The following is a 27,473-nucleotide window of genomic DNA, read 5'->3' on the forward strand; positions in this document are numbered from 1 at the left end:
TGTTGCGGACTGAAATGCTTTCCTGGACATGATGGGAAAATCGGATCCCATGAAAAGAAAGACCGCACTTATAAGACTCAGCAGGCGCTTGCCACCAAGCCTCAAGATTTGAGTTCAATCCTTGGGACCCACATAATGGAAGGAAAGAATCCCCTGCCTATGAGGTATCTTCTGACCTCCACAAGTATGTATGCACACACACACACACACACAAATTCCCAGTGTCAAGGTCATAGAAAAAGGTAGCAGGCTGTAGGGGACAGGTTGCTTAACCCTAGACCACTGCTGCCAGATTTTTTAGAAAAGCCCGAAATCCACATTTATATGTGAAAGTTCCAGTCTTACTAAATTTGGTTCACGAAAATGCTCATAAATGCTGGGTAAGTCAAACAAATCAGGATACAACCATGACCATGACACCCCATTTCTTGCCAAGACACAAGGAAGGAAGTTCCTTTTTGGTTATGAGTTGACCCAGGGTGGCTCAGCCTCAGAATCTAACTCAGACATAACCCAGAACAGAGGGTGGTTGAAACCAAAGAATCTCAGCTGAGTTGCTTTGGACAAGTCACTCTGACCCTCAGCCTCTTCTTCTCAATGGCAGGAACATTATAAGGATCAATGGAAGAGACGCCTAGGAGCTAGGCAGGCCACCCTCAGATGGGTGCTCAATTAAATCATCGCTTTATCGGCTGTTAAGACACAAAAGCCATCCGTAGTCAGGAACAGGTTCCCCCTTACTCCTGTAGCAACAAGTTGGCAGGCAGAGAACCCCAAATGCGGCAGACCCAGCCTAGTTCACTCCAAGACTGCACCTTTCCCTGCATGGTGACTCACCCTCCACCCATCCAGTGTCCTCTGAAAACCAGATAAGCTGTAAATGTGCATGTGTGTTCGAAGTTCAATGTCTGTGCTCTCAGAGATCTCTGTGCTACAGATGCTGGCTCTGACAGTACCCCCAATAAAGGGCTCTGATGTAGGTCTGAGTCATCACAGGGTCCGGGGGGGTACTCATGGGCCATCCACCAAATAGCTGAGGGAAGAGTCTGAAACTGCAGCCTTGGAACAAAGCAGCAATCTTCTGGGCTAGGGTGGGAAAAGGGCGGGGTAGGGGCTAGGGACCCAGAAAGGGCAGTTGAGTCTGGGGAGGGCACACACAGCCATCCTGCCTCCTAGGGCTGTGTTCCATGTTGGGATACTGGCATGGCAGAGCAGGGCGTGTATCTCACGGTCTCTGGAGGTTGCAAAAGTGGGAGGTGAGGCTGCTTCTGCTCTGGGGTGATGGACACAGTGTTGCAGTCCCTGAGGGTCCAACAAGTGAGGACAGAGGCTTCTATTTGCTCCTTTTCTCCAGGCCCCAGGGCAGGGACTTAGGCTGCTGGCAGGATGGTACTGAGATCCAGTCAGCTGGTACTTCTGTGACATTTTGGAATGATAAGCAGAAAAGCCCTTGAACCAAAGCAATGCTGGGGTATGAAGACTTGTTTATTTTTATTTATTCATTCATTTTGAGATGGGATTTCATGTATCCCAGGCTAGCCTGGAACTCACTATGTAGCCTAGAATGGCTTTGAATTCCTGATCCTCCTGGCCCCACCTTTGGAGTGTTGGGAATACACGTGTGCAGCACTGCGCCTATGAAAATTTGACTTTAAGATTTTTCCACTAACCCAGAAGACCATAAAAAAAAAAATCCCACTGTGGGACTGTCACCATAACCCAAGTTCCCCTCCCCTCTTCCCAACCAGGAAGCACCACTCCAGCCTTTGAATCAGTACAAAGTTTACTAGTCATACAACATGGCTCACGGAAGCGATGGGAGAGTCCAATGACGGCATTGTTTGTGGGTTGTTTCCTTTTGCCCCAATGGAGACAAGACGTTTTCCCACACGTCTGCCCACCTCCCCCACCCTACAAGACAAACAAAATGCAAAACTGTCACAATGTGGCTAGGACTGGTTCAATGGACACACAATTCAGTGGCATTGATACATCCAGATGGGATGGCAGGGTCCTGGGAGGGAGGAAGCAGACCTGCACCTACTCGCCCTTCAGGCCATGTCCCCTGGGAGGGGCAGTCGGGCAGTGTCTGCTGGTGATAATACACTTCCACACAGGGGAGGTGACCCCAAGGATGGGCTTGGGAGGCCCAGAAGGTGGGTCCAAAAGGGGGATCTTTCCACCTGGCTGGGCACCTGTGGTAGACATGGGTGCCACTACATTTCACAAGTGGGCAATGCACGGCTGGGTCGAACTCGAATCATGCAGAGTGGCAGGGTGGGTGAGAGGGGTCCAGGTGAGAGATTATCAACAGCACGTGCTTGGTGTTGCCTACATTACACTTCATTAACTGGGTTCCTTTCCTCCTGCTGTGGCATAGTGGGCTCCAGCAATGGGTCTTCCAGCAGGGCTGGCTGGGTGGAACATGGGGTCGTTGGTTTTAGAGAGGAATGCTGGAGGGAATGGTGGAGGGATGGGGATGGGGGGATTCTGGCTCTTAGCTGCTCGTAATTTCTCCTCTGAGCCGCACGCCCACAGCTGTGATGAGGGCAGCCCCCTTGCCACTGCCATCTTCAGACAGGAGGAAGGACACACTACACTTTGGTGACAGTTCCTTCACGGTTTGGTGCATGATTCTTGAGAAGCTGGAAAGACAAAGAAAGGGAGAGAAAGTCAGGAAAGGGAGATGAAACCTGGAGACCTGGGCTCAGCTGCAGTGACAGGGGTACTGAGACTGGCCAGGAGGGGCTGAGAGTGACTGGGAGGGGCTGCTTAAAAGCAGTCCTGGACTGGAGAGATGGCTTAGCAGTAAAGAGTACTGGCTGCTCTTGAAGAGAACTCGGGTTTGGTTCCCAGCACTCACATGGCAGCAAGTAACCGTCTGTAACTCCAGTTCCAGAGGATCCAATGCTCTCTTCTGGCCTCCTTGGACATTGCACACAGGGATGCACTTATTCACATGCATACAAAACACTCATACATACTCATACACATAAATTTTTTTTTAAATGTTAAAAAAATAAAGTTGGGCTAGAGAGATGGCTCAGTGGTTAAGAGCAATGGCTATTCTTGCAAAGGACCTGGGTTCAATTCCTAGCACCCACAAGGCAGCTAACAACCAACTGTAACTCCAGTACCAGGGGAATCTGACACCCTCTTTCAACTTCTGCAGGCATTGCACGACATGGTTGCATTTACACATATGTAGGCAATATATTCATAAACATAAAAATAAAATGGTTTTTATGTTTTGGTTGCTAGCTTTAGCCTTTAATGGCTGCGCCATCTCTCCAGCCCTAAAATATCTTTTTAAAGCTTAAAAAATAAAAAGTTGTGGGTAGACTGTGGACCTGGCTTACTCAGTTGGTGGAGTGCTTGCCAAGTATGTAAGAGGCCCTGGATTTGAGCCCTAGCACTACTGGGCCTGCTTATAATCCCAGCACTGGAGAGGTATAGGCAAGGAAGATCATAAATTCACTGCCATCCTCAGCTACATATTGAGATCCAGGCCAGCCTGAGCTACATGAAACCCTATCTTAAAACTATAACAAAAAGCTAGGCATGATGGCACACACCTTTAATCCCAGCTCTCATGAGGCAAATGGATCTCTGTGAGTGTGAGGCCAGCCTAGTCTATATAGTGAGTTCTAGGCTGGCCAGGATTACATGGTGAGACCCTGTCTCAAAAAAGAAAAAAAATATATTTATAAAATTTAAATTAGTCCCCAAGCAAAAAATAGGCGTAGTAGAGACAGACTAGGGAGAAATGGGTGTATGGCCGACTCTATCATCACAGTCTCCAGCAAGGAGGTGCCAGTACAAATCCCTAACCCAGCGACTTGTGAGTGCTAGGGCCTGTATGAGCCACTCAGATACCCCCACCCCAGATTGTGGTGCTCCTAGGGGACCTGAACACCAAGAAGGATGCTGAGTCCTGGGCAGGGATCCTCAAGGTGGTCAAACATGAGGTTGGTTCAGGAAGACCCATGGGAAGGACAGTACACCCTAGCTGAAGTCTCGAGACTGCCAGCCCACCTCCACAGCTAGCACCCAGCACCTACAGCAGAGAGCAGCCCCCCATAAAGGGAGGTAACTTTGAGGGCAGGCATTCCATGGTGAGCATGAAAGACAAGGCCAGGCACTTAGGCTGGCCGCAAACTCCTTCAAATGCCTGGTTGATGCAGTGCTAGAGATGGAAACCTGGGCTTCATTCATCCTAGGCAAGCACTCTGCCAACTGAGCCACATCCCCACTAGGCAACAGCTTCTAACTGATGGATCCAGGACTGAGTCTAGAGCACGTGTCTCTGAAGCCTAGCTCTACACCAGCCACAAGGCTGTCTCTGGCTACGATGAAGACAGCCAGGAAGGGGGAAGAGATGGAAGAGAGAATGAACAAGATGCATGCTGCAGTCATGACATAGGTGAGTAATGTTTCTAGACAGCAGGTGGCACTGTGGCCTGGTTTATGTGGGATGGTCTCAGGTAGTTATTAGTAGGATTCTGTGTCCTGGTAAGAAGCTCCCCTGTTCAGACAGTCACTGTGTCATCATTGAGCTTACTCTTCTAAGTCCTGAAAGCTCCCATTTTGCTGGTGAACCAGCATGTGAATAAGTGCATCCCTGTGTGCAATGTCCAAGGAGGCCAGAAGAGAGCACTGGATCCTCTGGAACTGGAGTTACAGATGGTTACTTGCTGCCATGTGAGTGCTGGGAACCAAACCCGAGTTCTCTTCAAGAGCAGCCAGTACTCTTTACTGCTAAGCCATCTCTCCAGCCCAGGACTGCTTTTAAGCAGTTGCCTCTCCACTTCTCAGTCTTCTCTCCAACTTAACCAAGCACAGATGACCAGCTAGACTGCGGCTGGCCAATGCATCAACCTGCACCCATTCTCACCCACCACACATACTCAGAGGGCCCAAGAGAAGCAGGAGAGTGTTACCATATCAGTGACATCCCTTCCCAGCTCCCCAAGGATCAAGTCCAGATACCAGAGCTTACTCCTGATCTCAGGCTCCTGTCCCCAAACACATAGCCTCAGGCTGCTGTGTTTGCATGGAAAACTGCAATGAAACCCCATAACTCTCAAGGGAACTCACCAGCCCAGTGAGTTTTCCCCATCCTAGGCAGAAGCCATACTCACTGTGGATGAAGTTTGTAGAGTGTCCCATCCACTCCCACAGTCACATTCAGATGGTCCAGCCCTCTGTTCTCTCGGATCTTTTCCACCACGGCAGCCATGCCTGCGCCACACAGCTGTGCGGCCCTCTTGGACACCACCCCGCATACGGTCTTGACAAGGATACTGTCATCACACGTGCTGTTCAGACCCAGCTGCTGGAGGATGGCCCGCACTTGGAGCAGCGCTAATCGGTCACTGTGGAGGACAAAAGCCAGGGGGCTGGATGGAGCACTGCCCACGGAACAGTCTGGGACCATGGGATTGGCCCCAAAGCACTGTGCTCATCTATGAATAGCATTATGGGGGTTTATTCTCCTTCAAAGTAACTTTTAAATTTTAATTTATTTATTTTGAGACAGGGTCTCACTATGTTCCAGGCTGGTCTGGAACTTGCAATATATAACAGACTGGTCTCAAACTTACAGAAATCCGTCTGCCTCTGCCTCCTGAGTGCTGGGATTAATGCCCAGCAGTCTGTTTTTGAGACAGGCTGGCCTCAAATTCACTATGCAGCTGAGTCTGGCTGAGAAATCCTGAGCCTCATACCTCTACCTCCTAAGTGCTGGGATCATAGGAATGTACCACCATGCCGTTTTTATCATTCCCATTTCAAAGAGGAAGAAATAGAGGCTGGGGGAGATGGAGTCACTCACTTGAAACCGGAATTACCATAGGGTGCAGCAAGTCCACGTGTGACCATATGCATCAAATACTTATATCCCCAGATGATAGCATCATTCACAGAAGCCAAAAGGTAGAAATAACCCAAGTTACCACAGAGACAAAGAGTGGTAGGTCCATACAACAGAATATCACTCAGCTTTAAAAAGGAGGACATTCAGACACAGGCTACAACATGGATGAACCCTGAAAGTATGCTGAGAAATAAGTGAGATGCAAGAGATGCCTGGAGAGGTCAGATTCACAGAAACAGAATGACAGGAAACCTTCCCCACTCACCTCTCAATCTGAGAGAGAAACTTGGTCTCAAAGATGCCCCGAGTCTTGAGAGGCTCAGAGATCTGTCCCCGGAAGAGGAATCCCTTCTTGGTGAAGTCAATCAAGATGTTGCGGACGATTTCCCCCAGGTACATACCACTGATCATCTTTTCATACCTGCAGGAGGAGGAAGGAGCTGGTGAGCAGGAGGAACCACTCACCCTTGGCCTCATGACCACTCCCAATCTGACTGCCCTTCAGAAGATCACAGCAACAGGTGTCTCCCCAGAGGCAGAGGCGGACTAGGAGGCACGTTACCCTCCCCACACCCAGACACAAAGCTCCCAGTAGTCACGTGGAACAGCTACATGGTCTGTGCCTTCTAGCCTTTGCCTAGCTCTTGACCACATGCAGAGACCCCAGAGAAGCTGACCCAGACTAGCTCTCACCTGTTCTAGGCTCCCTTACACCTCATCCTTCTACAGAACACACTCAGGATCCCTGCCTCTCATCATACCACAGTGCTGGATGGCCTGAGAGGACAGGAAGTGGGGGGTGTCTCACTCAGCTCAGCTTGGAGTTAAGGCTCTTGGCAAAGTGTTCAGAACATAGTTTCAGTCTAAGCAAACAGCTAGGCTGTTTTTTTGTTTTTTTTTCCTTTTATGTGTATGAACGTACTGCCTGCATGTATGTAAGTGCACCCATGTCATGTAATGCCCACAGAGGACAGAAAAGGGTGTTGGATCCCCTGGAACTGGAGTTACAGACTGTTGTTAGCCACCATGTGGGTGCTGGGAATTGAACCTGGGTCTTCTGCAAGAGCAGCCAGTGCTCTTAACTGTAGAGTCATCTCTTCAGCCCATAGGCTGAGTCTTAAAGGGACCAGAGTGCTAATTAAGTACACAGCACAAAGCCAGCCCCAAAGCCAGGAAAATCTGGGCAGGCCACAACACATCTAAGGTTAAATGGGAACCCTTTTCTGTTCAGGGAACACAGCATCAGACAGTCTGATTCCTGGGAGACGGGACAAAAAAGACCATTCATTACATTTCTGGGTAGACACTGCCAATTCAGAGCTAGGCCCTGAGACCTGAGATGTAAAACTTCAAACAGCCACTAGAGAGAGGAGGAGATCACAGCAGGAAGCATAGAGGCTCTATGCCACCTCAGCCACACCCTCACCCCACCCTTTATCCTTCTCCTAAGGAAGAAACACAGCAAGGGAAGGCCAGAATAGGCCACTGAGGCAGCAAGTCACCAGTCCTCTGGGGACATCTACCATGTCATGGGTCAACCTCCAGGATTCTCTACCTCACCCTAGGTCAAAAGCTAAGGTCAGTACTGAACCAGAGGAATGTGTTTCCAAGCCTCTGCAGACCTCACTCCCTCTAGAAACATTTCTGCAGTAGGCAGAATGTGGTCAAACATTGTCCCTGTCCTGACCCTTGGCTGCTGCCTCCATCAGTCTGGATTACCTTTGTTTCCCGGCATTCAGAGAGAATTCATCCACCACTCTGTCATACTCCGTTCTGATGTCATCCATACACCCGTTGTCCCCAAAGGCGCCCCACTCCATGTTGATGCACATCTGCCCCTGGTTCCCTTCCAGCACCTCCACGTTCCTCATCTCCTCCATGTAGCAGGCATTGGAGCCAGTCCCTGTAACACATGGCAGAGGTGAGTGACTGTACCCCCACTAGAGGCTCATGCCTGGCCCTCAGACCTAGGGCCCAGCAGTTCAGATACAAAAAGACTGTCTGGTATATCCCTGGAAGACCTCAAATTCACCATGCAGCCAAGAACGGATGAACTACTCACCTTCCAACCTCTACCTCCCAAGTGTGGAATTATTGGGCATGCACCATGACTGGCTGATGTGATGCTAGGGATGGAATCCTGGGCTATGTGTATGCTAGACAACCACTCTACCAACTGCTAGCCCTCAGAGGTACTTTTTTGAGATGAACAAAAAAACAGTTTTGTTCTCTCAGGGTGTCTCAGGAAAACTTGAAATATAGCCAGTGAATCTCGGTTCTTTAAAATTTTTTATTTATTTTTATTTTATGTGTATGAGTGTTAATGTCTGCATGTATGTAAGTGGACCCATGTCATGCAATGCCCACAGAGGTCAGAAGAGGGTGTTGGATCCCTTGGATCTAGAGTTATGGATGGTTGTTAGCCACCATGTGGGTGCTTGGATTCGAACCCGGGTCTTCTGCAAGAGCAGCCAGTGCTCTCAGCTAACGAGCCATCTCTCCAGCCCCCAAATCAGAGTTATTAAGCTACACAGAGAATAGTAGATTAATTTATCTTTTTTCATTTGTTTGTTTTTTGAGATAGAGTCTCTCTATGTAGCCCTAGCTGACCTGGAATACACTATGTTGACCAGGCTGGCCTTGAACGCATGGCAATCCTTCTGCCTGTACCTCCCAAGTGTTAGGATTTATAGGTATGTGCTATGACACCCAACTTGAATTACCTTATATCAAAAGCCCCGCATGCTGATCTGCCCAAGCAGGGCTATATTTATGTTAACAGATAAGTCTTTAAACAAAAGAATATATCTCCAATGGGAGAAATGCAATATTCAGCTCAGAAGAAAAAAATACATGTACACATACAAGCACAACTTATACACACATACACATACTATGGGTATGGACACATGTATCAACCAGAGAATTGTCTACCATCAAACTCAGATGTTCACTTAGCTTTTCTCGTGCAAGTTAGTTAGTCCATACACCACACCTAGTTAACCAAGTTAGTCCATACACCACACCTAGTTAACCAAGTTAGTCCATACACCACACCTAGTTAACCAAGTTAGTCCATACACCACAAGATACACATACTATGGGTATGGACACATGTATCAACCAGAGAATTGTCTACCATCAAACTCAGATGTTCAATACATCACACCTAGTTAACCAAGTTAGTGCATACACCACACCTAGTTAACCAAGTTAGTCCATACACCACACCTAGTTAACCAAGTTAGTCCATACACCATACCTAGTTAACCAACTTCTGTGTTTGGGGGAAAAGTCCCTTCTAAGCAAAGGTTTCTGACCTCACTGGTATCTCAACCTCATGGAAAATCTGATGATTCTGAGATAAGGAACATTTCTCAGGATGAACCTCCCGCCACCGCCCCGCCAACCCCCAACTCACAGAACATAGCATATGGTTTCTATAGCTCAGAACCTCTGGTTTCCATTCTTGAACTCCCTAGAGCACCATGACTCACTGTCCCCCACAAGACTATGGAAGGACTACAAACTGATTGCTGTTCCACTCCCTGGAGCTAGGTAAACAAACTAAGAGGTGCATGTTCACAGCAGTTTTATTTTTAAATTGTATGTATGTGCCTGTGTCTATATATGTGTGGGTATATTCATGCCGTGGCATATGTGTGGCGGCCAGAGAACAACTTGCAGGAGTGAGTCCTCTCCTTTTATCATGGGGTGGATCCTGGGGATCCAACTCAGGTCCTCAGGCTTGGCAGCAGGCGCCTTTACCCACTGAGCCATCTTGCCAGCCCTCACAGCCGCTTTAATGCCATGACTGCGGGCTTGTGGTCACTGGACTTGTCTTACTGAAGAGTCTAAAAACTCAGCCAAGGACCCCTTCCCGTAGATACTTCAAGATGCACTTGAGCCACCTGAGGAGCCTGTGTTCATGCAGATGACGACTCAGGGAGGGTCTGGGGTGAGGCCGAGAATGCATCAGCAACCAGCTCTGCTAGATGGCTGCTGCTGCTAGTCTATGGCCTGCACATCCCAAGGCAAAGCCCTCAGGGATGAAGGCCCGCTTTTAGTATCCTTAGGCCAACTTAAGGGCATGCCACCTGGCCAGAACAAAATGCACAACCCCTCTGAAAAACTTAAGCAGAATTCTTGGGCACTTTTGATTGTGCTGCTGGATTGGTTTTGATCTCTCAGCTCCCTTTTACTGAAAGCATAAACATGAGCCTTGGAAGGAGAAACACAAAGTCAAAACATGTAAACTGTATTTCTTGCCCTCAGGTGTTCTGAACAAAGAGATCAATTGATGGTGGGAAGAAAAAACTGGCTGGATCCAGGTGCTAGCACATCTAATGCTGATTGGGACAGCCCTGGACTCCCAGGCAGGAAGGTGAGGCCTGGCCTGGAAGAAGAGATGATGCCAAATCACTCTGGCATTCTAAGTCCCACCTAAGCCCATTCATAAGCCAAAGGATGGGCAGGGCTAGGTGGAGATGGCTTTGCCAAAAGAAAGGAATAGTGTCTCAGAGCCAGGCCCTAAACAACCTTTTATCTGGATCTGCTTCCTGATTCCTTCAGTTTCAAGAATTGCCCAGCAGGCTTAATAACAAACATAAAGGCCCAATCCCAATCTCCAGATACTCAGAGAATGGTCCTGAGAAAGGGGTGACATGTCACGCTTTCCAAGCAGAGTCTGTAGATGTTGGTAGCTAAGACAGTTTGGGGCATGTGATGCTTAACTTTAATTGTCAACATGACACAACCTAGAATCACCTGGGAAGAGTCTCAATGAGGGACTGTCTGCATTGGACTAGCAAGTGCACATGTCTACGGGGGATTGTCTTAATTAAGTTAATGTGGGAAGACCCAGCCCACTTGTGGGCAATACCATTTCCTACAAGATGAAAAAAAAATACCCATGCATTTAATGTCACTTGTGTGTGTGTGTGTGTGTGTGTGTGTGTGTGTGTGCGTCTAATACTGTTTTATGACTGACTATATACTTTAAAACATAGTACTCACCTTATAGTGGTTTTATAAATGCTTACTAAAGTTTGTGTTGAAAAAGGAATCAAATCTAAAATGGAAAGAGCTATCCTGAGAAACATTTCACCATTATCTAATGGAACATCTGTTTGCAACCACCTTGCTTGCTAAGGGTGCCTGAAATACTCTCTGCTAAGAGAATACCTTAGCCCCTGCTCTAAATATTTGCCTTTGCAAGCATGCCTGCAGAAGGAATTTCCCTTCAGTGGTCTTGGGGCACGTAAGCACCTGTGCTGGTAATCACACAGGCTGGAACTTAAACCCACCAATGTTGTAACAGTTAAAGAGTAACTCTGGGAGACCTATAAAAACTGTGAGGGAACTAAACCCAGGGCTTGAGTTCTTTGAGAGGAAACTCCACCTAAAGTACACCAACATTAATAAACTGTTCCCATTTCTCCACGTGAATCTCCTGGTGCCTTCTCCGAGCATGAAGCGTTCCATGCCCCAGTTTCTACACCAAGGTAGGGGCCTTGAGCTAAGTAGTAGTGGAGAAATCAAGTTGTGCATAAGCAAGGAAGTGTTCATTTACTTCTCTCTTCTAACTGTGGATGTGCCATGACCGGCTGTCTTCAAGTTCCTGCCTTGACCTCCCTACAGTGATGGACTCTATGTGACCAGGAATTGTGAGCTAAAATCAACCCTTTCTACCCTAAGTTGATTCTAGTTAGGATATCTTATTACAGCAACAGAAATGAAATTGTGACACAGCATTTTCCCAGCATCCCCTGACACTAGATGCAGGACAAAGGGTTTTCTCCCAGCCCCAGCCAATGTGCTTTAGGAATTTAATGCTCTTGGGCTGGGCAGATGGATCAGTGGATAAAGCACTTGCAAAGAGAGCATGAAGATCTGAGTGTGAATCCCCAGGACCCATGTAAAACCCAGTGTATGCTACAATCCTAGCTCCTACAGCTAGATGGGAGGTAGAGACAGGAGAAACTCTCTGGTCAGCTAGCCTGGGATACACTGTGGAGAACGAGAGACCCTGTCTTAAGCAAGGTGGAAGGTGGGACCAACATCCAAGGTTGTCCTCTGACCTTCACACACACTGTGCAGCCCACATGTACCCAGGCACACAGAGACACACACAGACATACACAAATAATTTAATGCTTTGGCAGTTCAGGCCACTGACATATCTGGCACATCAGGGACATACACCTACAGAACCGATAGCTAACCCCTCTGTAACCCACTCAGGAGCTGGGGTCACTCACAGACAGTAGCTGTTAAAGGCAAAATGGTGCCCAAGAGCACACTGGCCCTCTCTAGCTTGAGTACGTTCAGGAGTGGAGATGGCTCTGCTTCCTTTTCTGCTTGTCAGCTGCAGTACCCATGCTCTTCCACATAGTTATGTGGGCTTCAGGTACCCCATCCCATCTACTCAAGCCACACTAGTTTACTGTGGTTTCGTTCCTCACAAACCCATTGACGGACAGTCTGATCACAACTGATATGAACCATTATGGGGTGTTGACAAGGGGGGACCTTTCTCCAACACAGAATTCCAGAGCAGGTAAAAGGACAGTACCAACAGACCAATTGTCCAACATGAAGAACTGTGATGCTGGATCTCTATAAAACAGAAAAACCCAGCTTCCCCTTCCTGGAGAGAAGACCCCTTCAGGACCCTTACCTACAATAAGTCCAACTTCACAGCTGGGTTCCTCATATGCACAGGTCATCATGGTTCCCACAGTGTCATTGACCATAGCCACCACATCCAGGTCAAATTCCTTTGGAAAGAAAGGGACACTGACTTAGGGAAGGAACAGCCTGACTTTATCTAGCTCGGATCCTTGCTGGTTCATCCTTTGTTTTGGACTGGATGCTGCTGGGAAGCAGGGTCGATCCTCTGACTGTGTTCTGAGCCCTCATGATTACGGAATGGCTGTATTGTCTATATCCATGCCCACCAACAGGGCATCCATGTCTGATGCATTCTGGGAAACTCTGGCAGAACCTGGCTGTTAGGAGCTGTCTTTATTTTCTTCCATTACTCTAAGTGTTGTGGCTTTATCTTTCTTTGAACACATTATCCCTTTTACATTTATATATTTATTTGGAGTGTGTATATATGTACGTGTGTATGCATGTTCAGAAGCATGCACACAAATCTACACCATAACACGTGTGGAGATCAAAGGACAACCCACAGGAACTGCTGGCTCTCTCCCTCCACCATGTGTGTTCCAGGGAGCAAACTCAGGTTGTCAGACTTGACAGCAGGTACGTTTACCTGCTGAGCCATCTCACTAGCCCCATATCATCCCCTTAATAACTCAAAACCGATAGCTGTCACTTTAATGTTGGCATGCTTTTGCATCATTCCAGTTCTTACAAAAGAGCACATATAATTTTTATAACCTCCAAAGTCATAAGGAGTTTTAAAAACATTATTTGAGTTACCTCTCTCCTTTTTATCGCATCCCTTAACAAAGTGGCTACATCATGACCCACGCAGTCACTGGCCTTGAAACCCTTTGTCCAGGTGATCAGGATTCCCTGAAACATGAAAGGCACGAGGACAACCCAGATGAGAAGCCCTTCTAAGCAGAACGGAGCTCCACACCCTCCCTCCCAGGCAACAACCCAAGCCTCACCAATGTGCCAACATCGATTTGGACTGTGCTCAACACAACAGACAGATTCCCTCCCACCATCCTCACAGATGTCTGCTTTTTAATCCCCACTTCATGGAAGGAGAAACTGAGGCACATAAGATTGATTACAGACCATGTAACTGAAGAAATGCAAAACAGTTGTAACATTATTACGATCTCAGGCAGACCACAGGTTTCAGAGGACTGCAGCTATAGATGCCGATGGGAAAAAAGTGCCACAGGTAAGTGCTCACCATGCTGAATGGGAGGTGAATAAGCAACCTGCTCTAAGAAAGTCATCCTAGCCGGGCGTGGTGACACACGCCTTTAGTCCCAGTACTTGGGAGGCAGAGGCAGGTGGATCTCTAAGTTTGAGGCCAGCCTGATCTACATAGAGAGTTCCAGGCCAGCTGGGGCTACAGGGAGACCCTGTCTCAAAAACTAAACTAACAAAAAAAAAAAAAAAAAAAGGAAGTCATCCTAGGGGCTGGAGAGATGATTCCGTAGTTAAGAGTACTGGTTGCTCTTACAGAGGACCCAGATTCAATTCCCAGCACCCACATGGAGGCTAACAATCATCTACAACTCCAGTTCCAGGGTAATCCAACCCCCTCTTCTGACCTCTACAGGTACTACACGACATGAGTGCACTTATACACATGTAGGCAAAACACTGATACATAGAAAATAAAAATAATATTTTTTTTAAAAGAAAGTCATCCCACTAGATGTAGCTCACTTTCAGAATCTTAGCACTTAGGAGGCTGAGGCAGGAGGATCATCCATGAGTTTAAGACCAGTCTAGTCCACATAGTGAGTTCCAGACTAGTCTAAGCTACATAATGAGACCTTTAAAAACAAAAACAAAAACAAAAAAAACCAAAAACAGACCTTTAAAAACTGAAATAAACAAAAGTGAACTAGGGGCTGGAGAGCTAGCTCAGCAGTTAAGAGTAGGGACTGCTCTTGCAGATGAACCAGGTTTAATTCCCAGCACCCACATACCCACATGGTGGCTAACAACCAACCAGAGCTCCAGTTCCAAGGGATCTGATACCCTCTTTTGACCTCTGCGAGCACTGCACAACACAGGTGCACGTACATAAAATAAAAATAATACATAAAATACATAAAATAAAAAATAATAAATAAAATATTAAAACAAATGAAAAAAAAAGTGAACTGGAGATTAGCTGGAGATAAGCTCAGTTGGTAGAGTATTTGCCTAACATGCACAAAGCCCTGGTTTGTTCCCCAGCACAGCACAAACTGGGTATGGTGGTGCATACCTATAATCCCAGCACTTAGGATGGGGAGGCTGAAGGCAGGAAGATTAAAAGTTCAGAGTCATCCTTGGCTACATAGGGAGTTTGAGGCCAGCCTTGGCACATAAGACCCTGTATCAAAACAAAACAAAACAAAACAAAAAGCTTACAGAGATCCAAGTGCTGAGATGTGAAAGGGTATAAAGGTCAACAATGTGACCCTATGAGATCACCTTCCCAGGCTCCCCAGTGCTGCCAATCCAGCCTTAAACCCTGGTTTGGGCACCTTTCTTGGCCATGCCTTCACCCGCGCCATGCAGTTGCCTGCCTCTCTTCTAGACAGGCTAGTTCCTGCCTCGGTGACACTACACAATCTGCCACCTTGGCCCACAGTGCCCAGCCCAGCCCAGCCCTTCTTGCTCAGGGGCTGAGCTCTAGCACAAGAGCCTGACTCTGCAACTGGCACAAGGGCTCCCAAAGGACAGAAACTGTAGTCTCTATTGGTGCCCACAGTTGAGTCTTCAGTGGGGCACTCGAGCCTTGACCTGGACCCTTTCCATCCTATGTACTGAGTGAGCATTAACTGAAGGTCTATTCTAATACAGCGTTGTGCTCGGGCTTACACATAAAGCTCCTCACAATGCAATCAGCCAAAAAGAAAGCTACTAAGAGCTAGGGCTGTGGCTCAAATTGGCAGAGTGCTTGCCTGGCATGCACAGAGCCTTAGGTTTGATCCCCAGTACCACATAAACCACGTTTGGTGGTGCACGCTTGTAATCCCAACACCTGGAGGTAGAGGCAGGAGGATCAGAAGATCAAGGTCATCTGTGGCTACACAGTAAGTTCAAGGCCAACCTGGAATAAAGGAGACCAGGAAAAAAAAAGAGAGAGAAGAGGAGAAAAGGGAGAGAAGAGAGAAGGGAGTACTGAGCAAGGAAGGAGGTGAAGGAGGGAGGAAGGAAAAAGGAAGGAGTGAACTACTGAAAAGTCTGTACAGTGCTGTGATGAAGGCATGGACACGGGGACAAGATAGAAAAAGGTCAGATTCTCTGTGCCTGGAGGCCCCAAAGGGTTCTCAGAGGAGTGAACACTTTCAAAATTGACAGAGTAGTCTTAGGATGTTCTGGAGGGGGCGACATGAAGCATAGGTTGACCCACTGTGACATGTGAGACAGTATAGACGTCTAAGGATTGCACCGAGGAAGGAAAAGCTTTCAGCCCACCCTAGCCACATGAATTCAACACTATTGGAGGTCTGATGCCCACAGGACAGAGACTCACACAATCCAGGCTTGTCTGTTTGCAGGGAAAAGAGAAGGTGAAGCCCAGAGGCATCCGGGGGCCTTTGATCCCCATGTAGTCCAGGAAGTCGGAGATGCAGGAGACGATGTGGTCAAACAGCTTTAGGAGACAAGAAGGGGTTACGCAGGCTGTCTTTGGTTTCACACATGTGACAGGTGACAGGTGTGCAAGCATGGGCTTGCCTTACCTCCTCTCCGGTGCCCTGCATGATTTCCGTGGGAATGGAATAGATCTTATTGTGCATCTCCACTGTTCTCTTTTTCCCGCTTCGGATTTTCACTAGCAGGACTCGGAAGTTTGTTCCTCCAAGATCCAAGGCCAAAAAGTCGCCGTGCTCTGTTACAGGAAGAACACAGGGCATGCCACAAATGGTCAAATGTATTTTGGCACCCAGTAGCCCCAACACTCCCAACTTGCAAGTGGAGCACCCCTAATCTGTATTAAGGGGATGCTATGATTCCCCCATGGGATACACAGCACAGACTCAAAGGAGAGCCAGATACTGAGTTACTGACTCGGAAACAGGGCCACATCAGAAGGGCAAGAGTCTCCAGGCTGAACCACTTGTCATAGCAACTAAACCAACTTCACCAGGGTTACTGAAAAGCCTAAGGGCAATGCCCTAATATTAGAGAACCTTCTATAAAAATTCGTAATTATGTCAACGTAATTAGGGAATCTAAAATGTCCACAACCTTCCTTTCTTCTTTACAATGTGGGTGTGCAGTTCCTTCCACCAAAAGATGGAATCTGTTTCTTCTCCTTTTGGATTCTGGGGCCAAAAGGTCCGGACATGAGCAAAGCGAAGCCTCGGCCTCCAGAGATCTCCCTTGTCCCTGGTAGATCAGCTGCTACCACGAAATAACTCAAGCCCAGTGGCTCATTAATGGAAAAGACACATGACCAGGTACCCCTGTATCTTGAGCACCAGGACAGACTGAGGTCAGCCTCCCAGCTGACCCCCAGCCGACTAGGGATCAGGAACAGGTCCAGCAGAGATCAGCAGAGGCTGGCCTGAATGAGCAGAGCTGTCCAGCTGACCCACAGACTCCTGGGCAAGAGTAAACAGTGGTTGATTTATGCCACTAAGTTTGAAGGTGGTTTATAATACAATAATAAATAAGCATATCCATAAGATGTGTTTATATTCCAGAGGATCCACCCAAAAAACTCTTCAGCATCCCCTTTAGGCCTCCTCATAGAACCCACTTCCATGAGGGATAGAATGCTGTTGTACAACCTGCTCAAGTATGAAAAGCCCCCACCTGTCTCCCTCCAACATACTCGGCTAGAACCTAAAAACAGAGCACTGTGTTAATTCTACTGCTGGTCTAGCTTTTTAAAGACAGGATCTTATGTAGCCCAGGCTGGCCTCAAACTCACTATGTAGCTGGTGCTGGCCTTGAACTCCTGATCCTTCTGTCTCTACCTCCTGAATGTTGAGATTATAGGTGTGTGGTTTCCTACTTTCTAATTCTAACATTGCTTTACAAATAGCACTAGCCTGGGAGGTCCCATTAGAGGTACTAAACTGCCCTGAGCCACACAAATGTCAAGCCAGCCGGACAATGGAAATCGGGGAGAGTGTTCTGGATGCTCTTGTCAAATCCTGCAGGGCCAGTGTAAAGGCATCATCTTAAGAATCCAACACCCCTCCCCCAGGCCCCTTGTTTCTGGAACAGGGGCACAACAGCCCCAACAGGCCCTCACCAGTCCCATCTGGAATGCTCCGGACAAAAGAAGGCAGCATCTTGACTGTAGCTTTGTCATGGGTCTGCTTACTCAGCCCCAAATCCATCTCAACACGCATCCTCTTCTTCACCTCCAGCAGTGTCTGCTTGGTGAGGCGGAAGCGGGCCAGGGTCTCCTCGATCTGCCGGTGCTGCTCGGCCAGGCGGTAGGCCACTGCAGTCACCATGGCAGCACCCTTGCCACTGCCACTCTCCGAGAGGAGGAAGCGCACGTCGCAGTCGGGCACCAGGCGCCTCAGGGTCTTATGGAAACGTCGGGAATACCTGGAGAAGAGGGTGGGTGTGGGTGTGCTGCAGCCGCTGAGCCCCCATCGGGGATCTCTGGTAACCCTTCTGGTCACCATGTTTTAATCTCATTCTCTATTCTTGCTTTCTCATCATACAAGTGTCACGCACCCACTGCAGAAAGGGCGGCAAGCACAGACAGGAAAAGCATAAAGGAAATTCCAAAACTACTTGGAAAAAGGATCATCTTGTGATTTTAGGAATATCACATACAAAAAATTCAAGGACCAAAACAATCCTGTGTGAAACACAAGGATTGTTGGAAGCTTGAGGCCAACCTGGGCTACATAGTGAGTTCTAGGCCAGCTAGGGCTACCTAGCAAGATTTTGCTGCAAAAAACCAACCAACTAACCAAACAAACAAAAAAGAAAAAAGAAAAGAATTTTGTCCACCACTAGGTCAAAGTGGCCATAGGGGTCAAAGGCAAGTGCTTCACAGTTAGACCCAAAAATGAGAGTCCACCACGTTCACATCAAGTGACCTTGAGCCAGGACTTAACTTTGGAGTTAATGGGGATCTGTGGCTGGCCAAAGATGGAGTTCTGGGAGTGGGATGGGTTTATTAACATGTTTACATCAGGAACTAGTGCTGGGGAAATGCTCAATAATCCTTCCTAGGTTTTATTTTCACTTGGCTCTTCCCCACCTCCCCAGAAGAAAAGCCGACCAGACTGTGTGAGGCACAGAACTGTGACAGTCTGCTGTATGGAAGGCCTCTGCCAAAACAGGAAAAGTGCTTCTCCCAAAATATTAGCAGTAGTTGACTCCAAGGAGAGGGACTGAGAATGACTTCTATTCTCTCTGTTACTTTTCAAACTGTCTCAAGTTTCTATCAACTCTGAAATAAGAACTACCTACTCAAAGTTATTTTTTGTGAATGTGTATGTGCACACATATGTGCAGGTATGCAAGAGCCCATATATGCACATGTGTGGAAGCCACAGGTTACTATCAGGTGTTTTCCTCAACTGCTCTCCACCTTACTTTTTGAGACAGGGTCTCTCACTGAAACTAGGCCTCATCAATTGGCTAGACGGACTGGCCAGATGGTCTCAGATGTCCTCCTGTCTCCATCCTCCCTGGCTCTGGATTTATAGGTGCACACTCCTGTACCTAGCTCTTTACATGGTTCTGAGGACTCAAACTCACACCTATGCAACATGCAACTTACTGGCTGAGCCACCTCCCTGGGCCCCAAAGTTACTCTTTCAAATGTGAAGTTGCAAATAGAAAGAGTTCTGAATATGGCTAGCTATACAATATGAATTCAATCAACATCACTGAAAAAGGGTTAAGGTGATATAGCTTTTATAATGTGTATTTTACAGCCTAAAGAAGTTTTGTGGGTTTATTTTTTGAGACAAGGTTTCACTATATAGCCTTGGCTGGCCTGGAACTTACTATGTAGACCAGGTTGGACTTGATCTCACAGAACTCCACTTGCCTCTGCCTCCGACGTACTGGGATTAAAGGCATGTGCCACCAAGCCCAGCTCTAAGAAAGTCTTAATGTGACAATGCAAATCCTTAAGCTATCTTGTCCAAAAATTAGCCAAGAAATTCCACAGAAAAAGCTGCATGCATTTGCACATACCCATGGTCTCAGCTACTCCAGAGGCTGGGGCACAATGATTGTTTGAGCCCAGAAATTCAGGACCAGAATGGGTACCATAGTGAGATTCTACTTCTTAAGTGGCACAACAAAAAAAAATAAAAGAAGCTAGTTTTCATTTTTAAATATTTAAAAAAAATTTTTTTAAATCTTTTTGAGACAGGGTCTCCCTATAGCCCTAGCTGGCCTGGAACTCACTATGTATGTAGACCAGGCTGGCCATGAACTCACAGAGATCCGCCTGCCTTTGCCTCCCGGGTGCTGGAATTAAAGGTGTGCGCCACCACATCAGGCTTATTTTAAAGTAACAAAATTATGATCTCAGCAGACATCACCACCTAACTAGCTTAAGCCCTAGGTCCTCAGCAACCCAGAACTATTTCAACTTAAATCAGCTTTTGTGCAAGCATCCTCAGTGCTGGGGCAAAGGCACAGGACCTGTAGGGGCACTTCCTGATGTAAGAATCACACAAGAATCATGCCACAGGCAGATATTGCTAAAATGGATCAGATAAAGACTTGTAATTTGCTAGCCATGTTTTCACTGGCCAAAGAGGCCTTTGAAGCTAAGATGGGCCAGCACTAGGACTAGCCAAGGCACTCAGCACACAAGAAAGCAGCTGAGTAGCAGAGTCTCTCCTGGTCGGCAGAGATTACTTACAAGCTCCTTATCACTGGCTCTCAGAAGCCAAGAGCCAACATGTTTGTTGCCCACTTAGAACAGCAATGTGTGAGGGTTTGGTAACAGGAGGTTCTGAGATAAGAATACATGGATGCCACTAGGCATGGTGGCACACTCCCCTAATTCCAGCACTTTAGAGGCATAGGTAGGAGATTCAGGAGTTCAAGGCCAGCCTCTGCTATATATTGAGTTCAAGGCCAACATGGGTTATATGAGTCCCTGTCTCAAAACAGAAAAAAAAAAAAAAAAAAAAAAAAGAATATGGACCCTGCACCTACGAGCCAAGCTCTAGTTATAAGGGACGGAGTCTCTTCTGATGAAATGCAGACAGGCTGCAGAGACACCACACCTCACATTCCTGTCAGCTCTGGAGAGACCTCTATCCAACTTGTGAAAGGAAAGAGCGGTGCAGACGCAATTCACAGAGAATGCACTGAGGTTGAGACTTTCCGAATGAGCAACTCTAACCTTTCTGTCCAGAACCGGGCATGGTCTTGTCCCCCCAAATTATACCCTGGGTGTAGAGTCTGGATTCTGGAGAAAGGACCTGGCCGCAGATGGGGTACTAATAGCCAAATACAGCAAATCCACTCACTGGGGGTGTGTCTTGTAGAGAGAGCCGTCCACACCAACCGTGGTCCGCAGCCTGGGGGTACCTTTGTTGTCACGCAGGCGGTTCAAGATGGCACCCAGCGTGGCAGCCACCAGGTTGGCTGAGCGAAAGGAGACAATGGTGCACACGTGCTGGACCGAAACACAGTCATCATCAGAGGGCTCCACTCCCAGGCGGGTCAAGATTTCTCTGGCATTTTGGATGCCTTCCTTATTCCTGTGAGGTGAGAGGCCAAAATTTATGAGTCAGTATCATGTCAGGCAGAGGGGAGCACTAGAGCTGGAAGGCAAAGTTAGGGAAAGTAGAACTCAAGGCTCACCAAGTGTGGCTAGCATGGCAGTGAGACCATCAAATGCCTGAAAAGAGCCTCAAGCTTGCATAAGAAATGTCTGGCCAGTAGCAGGAAACTAAGCTAGGTTACATCGTGCCAGGCATTAAGAGAGGCGAGTCCACATGGCCCATGAGAGACAGAGAGGTAGCTGGACTCAGCCTCATGGTGAAGGGGGACCTCCTGCTCCTGGGGTATATGAGTTGCTTATACATCCTTTCTGATTTTTTTGGTAAAATTCCAATTTCCTGCATACATGTTTTGTGTATTCTGTGTGGATTCATAGGTAATTTATAGTTCTGATGCTACTGTACACAAGTTTTAAAAATTACCACCCCCCGGATTGCACAGTCAACCATGGAGGAACTGGCAAGGAACATGCTAGAACTGTCTACAAAACCACTGGGATTTTCTATAAATCTGAACCTACTCTAAAAATGAAAATTTCGGGGCTGGAGAGATGGCTCAGCGGTTAAGAACACTGGTTGTTCTTGCAGAAGACCCGGGTTCAAATCCCAGCATCCACATGGCAGCTAACAACTCTCTGTAACTCCAGTTCAAAGGGATCTGATTCCCACCTTGGTCCTCCAAGGCACTATACAACCTGGGTTCACTTACATACAATGGGTGCACCTACCTACATGCAGGCAATACACTCATACAAATAAAAATAATAAATAAAATATTAAAAAAATAAAATGAGAATTTCAAGAATTTATGTATATATATATGTATATACATGAATGAATCAGGAAGAGACAAAAATACAATTCACTTTTCTCTCATATCTGCAGACACCTCTCCCATCCAAGTACCAACCAGCCTAAGCTTACCTTCCAAGATCATAAGAGATTGGGTGGTTTGAGGGTAGTGTGGCCAGCCATAGACTCATCTCCAGATATTTGTCTAATGTCTATTTGTTTATTCAGTCATCTGTAGGTGTTGGGGGGAGTCTCATATAGACATTCACCACCTATAATCAAGACAGCTTTATTTTTTCTACTTTGATTCTTTTCCTTAAAATTTTTTTTTTTTTAATTTTATGTGTGAGTGTATTGCCTGCATGTATGGAAGTGCATCCCCATGTCGGGCGATGTCCACAGAGGTCAGAAGAGGGCGTTGGATCCCCTGGAACTGGAGTTATGGATGGCTGTTAGCTACCATTTGGGTGCTGGGAATCGAACCCAGGTCCTCTGGAAGAACAGCAAGCATTCTTAAACACTGGGCCATCTCTCCAGCTCCCTACTTTGATTCATAAGCTTCTCTTGTCTTCTTTTTTCCTTTCCTTTTGGAAACACTTGCCTAAGTCTCCAGGAGTGTTTCTCACACCTACCCTTGTAGGGTGTTTTTTAGAGACAGGCTTATAATACACAATTTCTGCAGCTAGTCAAAGTAGTTTATGATTCTTTTTGTTCTGTTTGAGTCTTGTGGAATTCTGACTAGCCTTAAACTCACTATATGATCAAGGACGATCTTGTCCCACCATGTCTAGTGTTCAAGTTTCTCTCTCGTTCCCTCTCTCCCTCCGTCCCTCCCCCACCCCTGGCCAGGATGAAGAAGGCAGGCATTTTCTGACGTCACCAGTGACTCTGAAGTTAAGCTACAACACATACACACACAGAGAAACTCAGGAGTCGGGCTCTACCCACCGTGGCTCTGCAGTAATAATCACTCCTGAAGAAGAATCCCAGGACAGACTCTGATACATAGATTAGACAGAGAATAAGTCTAGGGAAACTCTCACCCTCCCAGTAGCCTCCTCTAACCACAGAAACAGGTGATGAACATTTCCCGTCAGAGCCACAGTAATACAGCCACTGATGGCATGTGAATATCCAGGACTACAGAGGGGGCAGTGGAGGTGGCTCATGTGGGAATGGATGGCACGCCCAGCTCTTTGCTGGTGATTACATGTGGTTACATGACTCTTCCTGAATCAGGAACAGAACTGGTGGCACACAGAAGCCAGTCACAGCACAGGAGTCCTTCAGACTTGGAGGCCCTATAGACTGCACCACACTGTGTCCCTCTCAGAGTGACTATCAATCAAGACAGTGAATTCTGGGTACCTTAAAGGGTGCCAAAGGGCAGAGGTCAGGTTGTTGTCTGGACTATCTGGCCTCATCTATTAATCAGTGTTTCTCCAACGTGTGTTTTGGGGAACATGGCTGCCCACAGGCCATTCTCTGAGAACATGTAGAGGCTGTGAGAGGTTTGGGGCTCAAAAGAAATTTTGGAAATGAAGGATTAAAGTGAATAGGGTTTCTTCAGCATGCTAATGAACATTGTAAACCTCTAAAATGAAATAAATGTATAGTTATTTCCCACAGAACCAATTAGGTATTGTCTGGGTGTTTCCAGGGTTCCCTAGGACATAGATTGAAAAAGGTCATATTCCAAGAGGGAATTTCAAGATGCCAGGCCCAGGCTTGGTCAGTCCCTCATGTAACACTAGATTCATCGGCTTCCTTAACCCAAATCTCACCCTGAGTACGTGTGTGCAGACATGTATATGTGTGTGGAGAAAGGAGAGGGAAGGGGTTGTTCTGCTAACTAAACAAGAAAATCACCCATGAATCATTTGTGCTAACTAACTAGGTTGTTCTTAATGACTAGCCACAGAGATCCTACAGGAAGACTAACTGGGAAAAGTTACAAAAGGTGAGGGGAGATGGGCCCAGACAACCTGGCCCATCTTCTCTTTAGTTGGCCTCAACAGGTAACAAGGCCCTGTCTCCCTCCACCCTAAGTCTCCAGATGGTACCTACTGTTCAATGGCTGACACATCGCTGGTATTGAACTTCCCTCTGGTGAGCAGCTCTGGGGTGATGCGCCCTTCAAATAAGAGACCTTCTTTGGCCATCTTGACCAGGATCAAGCGGACCAGCTCCCCTATGTACAAGCCACTGACCATCTTCTCGAACCTGAAGAAGCAAAGTCCACAGGTACCTCCCTCTGTCCCAATGCTGGAACAGCACACAGGGAGGGGACAGATATAAAAGCAGAGGTGGCCCCACTTCCTCCCTCACAAGCTCCTAGTCTCCTTGATAGACAGGATAATATTCTTGTGTGATTCATAAGGGGGGGACAAGGATGCCAATTCCACACAGGGTGGTCACGCAGACCCCACAGCTGTGCCCAAGAGGACACGTTGGGGCAGGAGCAGGCAGGGAAGACTGCCCCAAGGTGCAGGAATATTAGGATTGAGATTGGGGTTGACAGGTAAGAAGGTCCCCACACAAATGAAAACATCATCGTCATCTCTTACTCTTCACAGGGTCATCACCACCCCATCACTCAATCATCAAGCCCTCCAGAGATAAAGTAGCCAGGAAGTGCCCTCCCCATAGCCCAGCTCAGAGGGAGGGAAATGTCTTCTTGAGGGGGTGGGAAAAGTAGCTGTTCTCCACAGGGGAGGAGGCTGTTTGCTCATTTAAAAATTTGTTTAAGTAAGGCTGGGTATGGAGGCGCAAGCCTTTATTCCCAGCACTCAGGAGGCAGAGGCAGGCAGGTAGAGCTCTGTGAGTTCAAGGCTAACCTGGTCTACATAGCAAGTTCCAGTCCAGCTGGAGCTACAGAGAGACCCTGTCTCAAAAATATTTTTTAAAAAAAAATTTAAACAGCATTTTTTATTGATTCTTTGAGAATTCTATACAAATGTTATTTCGATCATATTCATACCCCTCCCCCATCTCCACCTCCATCCTGCTACCCACCCCCTTGATTTCATGTCCTTTATTATTTTTTTTGTTGTTGCTTGCACATTTTTAAAAAGATACTCTTTTAAAAATATATATATGGTTTTGTTTTTTTTTTTTGCAACAGAGTTTCCTTCTGGCCACAGCTGGCCTAGAGGCCAGAAGAGGGCGCTGGATCTCCTTAAGCTGGAGTTCTAAGTGGTTGTAGGGTACCCAACATGAGTGTTAGGAACTGAACTCAGATCCTCTGCAAGAGCGCGCGCGCGCGCACACACACACACACTCTCTCTCTCTCTCTCTCTCTCTCTCTCTCTCTCTCTCTCTCTCTCTCTCTCAACTGCTGAGTCATCTCTCCAGCCCCTGTGCATCTGCTGATCTCAGCCGTGGTGCTTGACAATGGTAAGACATTGGTGATGAAGACGGAGATGACAGGTGTCAGAGACTGTGCTGAGAACCTCAGTTCACAGCTGCCTGGAAGCTTCCCAATAACAAAGGGGCAGAGATTGTTCTACCATGAAAGTTGAAGCTCAGAAGTCATTTCTGCTCATGAAAGAAAAGACCTGGGTTCTGAACTCAGTTCCTGCAGCCCTGGAGCCCTAACTCTTCACTTGGGTGCAGGAACTGAGGCCTGGAGCTGGTAAACAGTTCAGAGCTAATAGGATCAACTCAAGTGTTTGTTTTGGGCTTTTTTTCCCCCCTTTTTTTGAGACAGTCTTATATAAGCTAGGCTGCCCATGAACTCACTATAAGGTCAAGGATAACCTTGAATTTCCAATCCTCCTACCTCTACCGCCTGAGGGCTGGGATTACAGGTGTGTGCTACCAGGTTCGGTTTATGCAATACTGGGGACCAAACCCAGGGCTTTGTGCATGATAAGCTCTACCAACAGAGCTATAGCCAACCCCTCATTTTATCCTCTGCCAACCAAAAGGACCAAGAAGCTGCTTTTTCAGGATGCATTCCTCCCCAGACCCTAACATACAAGGATAGCCAATCAGCTCATCCCCCTGCCCTGGCCACATTCAAGAATGGGCCAATCCCAGAATGAACTGGTTTTCTTAAACAATTCCCTCCCCACAAGAGTGTGGTGTGAGATGTGGCTCAGTAACTGCTGCAGCCACTTTGGGCCCAAGTGTTGCAGGGGAGACGTGGCTTCATGGAGCCTAAGATGGAAATTAACTCGAACAGGAAGACCCAGTTGAAAGGTTCCTGGGGCTCAATGTTGTATCTGAGCCAGATTTAGACCCAAGTACGGCTGACCAGGGATCAGGAGGAAGCTGTGAGCAGGGCAGACCAGAGGCAGGCCCACATTGGAGGTCTCCTTTAGAGGGTGGTTGGCTGGCACCCCCAGAGTTGGCAACAACTCAGCGAAACAATCTGTGTCAGAGCCACCCAGCAGTCAAAGATGCTGCTGTGTCCTGATTGCCCAGCCCTGGCCTGTCAGTACAGTGCAGAACCTCCTTAGAAACAGAGATCCCATTGTTCCTGAACAGGCTCAGGCAGGCCCACACAGCCTCAAGAGACAGTGTAGGGAGTGGAAGCTCCCTGGCAGGAGAGCACCCTCTGTGGCCTGGCTGCTCAGGCTTCTGCAGGAACGGCCCTATAGAGCTGGGGCTGGAATTATTTGAGATAGGGTCTCACACAGTCTAAGCTAGCCTTGAAGTTGCTATGTAATGTAGGATGACCTTGAACTTCTGATCTTCCTCTACCTCATCCAGATGTGGGGATTATAGGCATGTACCATTCCACCCAGTTCATACAGTGCTGGGGAAGGAATCCAGGTCTCATAAATGCTAGACAAGTATTCTACAACTGATCTACATCCCTAGCCAAAATCATAAGGTGATTAAACAGAGAGAATATTATTATTACTATGTGCGTACATGATGTACATATGTATGTGAGCACACATGCCATAGTGCACGTGTGGAAGTCAGAAGACAGCTTTGTAAAATCAGTTCTCTCCCTCCACCTTTATGTGGGTTCTGGGTATCAAACTTGGGTTATGCACCTTTATGTGGGTTCCAGGGATCAAGCTCAGGTCATCAGGCTTGCATAGTGTCTACTCACGGAGCCATCTTGCCAGTCCGACAACTATTTTAAAATTGCTTTTGAAGTCCTAGACTTCACAGCTGTGCATCTTCCAAGCAAGAAACAACAGACCAGTCATGCAGATCTGAAGTGGAACAGGGGCTGGCGGTACAGGCTGTCAATCTTGTTGGAGGACTGCAAGTTAAGGCCAACCCAGGCAACTTTGTTTCAAAATAACAGTTTTAAAAAGCTAAGCGGGGAGGTGGTGCTGGAGATGGCTCAGCAGTTAAGAGCACTGGCTGCATTTTGAGGGAGGACCAGAGTTCAGTTCTCAGCAGTCACATGGTGGCTAACAGCTATCCTTAATTCCAACGCCATCTTCTGG

General features: G+C 47.3%; 1 protein-coding gene across 2 annotated transcripts in view; it reads right to left on the bottom strand.

Annotated features, from left to right (window-relative positions):
* Nucleotides 1-1,765: 1,765 nt before the first annotated feature.
* Hk1 (hexokinase 1) overlaps nt 1,766-27,473 on the bottom strand; it is a 68,150-nt gene continuing 42,442 nt past the window's right edge. The window contains exons 8-18 of one of the 2 annotated variants that reach the window (XM_008827807.3): nt 24,127-24,282; nt 21,013-21,246; nt 17,799-18,103; nt 16,276-16,424; nt 16,068-16,187; nt 13,328-13,423; nt 12,555-12,654; nt 7,595-7,778; nt 6,141-6,296; nt 5,142-5,375; nt 1,766-2,645 (exon numbers count right to left, since the gene is read on the bottom strand). In XM_008827807.3, the coding sequence (XP_008826029.2) occupies nt 2,498-2,645; nt 5,142-5,375; nt 6,141-6,296; nt 7,595-7,778; nt 12,555-12,654; nt 13,328-13,423; nt 16,068-16,187; nt 16,276-16,424; nt 17,799-18,103; nt 21,013-21,246; nt 24,127-24,282 (1,882 nt within the window). In that variant the 3' untranslated portion in view covers nt 1,766-2,497. The remainder of the gene's footprint in view (nt 2,646-5,141; nt 5,376-6,140; nt 6,297-7,594; nt 7,779-12,554; nt 12,655-13,327; nt 13,424-16,067; nt 16,188-16,275; nt 16,425-17,798; nt 18,104-21,012; nt 21,247-24,126; nt 24,283-27,473) is intronic. The other variant, XM_008827808.3, reaches the window with a different exon arrangement.

The sequence above is a fragment of the Nannospalax galili genome, unplaced genomic scaffold (assembly GCF_000622305.1).
Source record: "Nannospalax galili isolate Female #2095 unplaced genomic scaffold, S.galili_v1.0 scaffold853, whole genome shotgun sequence".
Lineage (NCBI taxonomy): Eukaryota > Metazoa > Chordata > Mammalia > Rodentia > Spalacidae > Nannospalax > Nannospalax galili.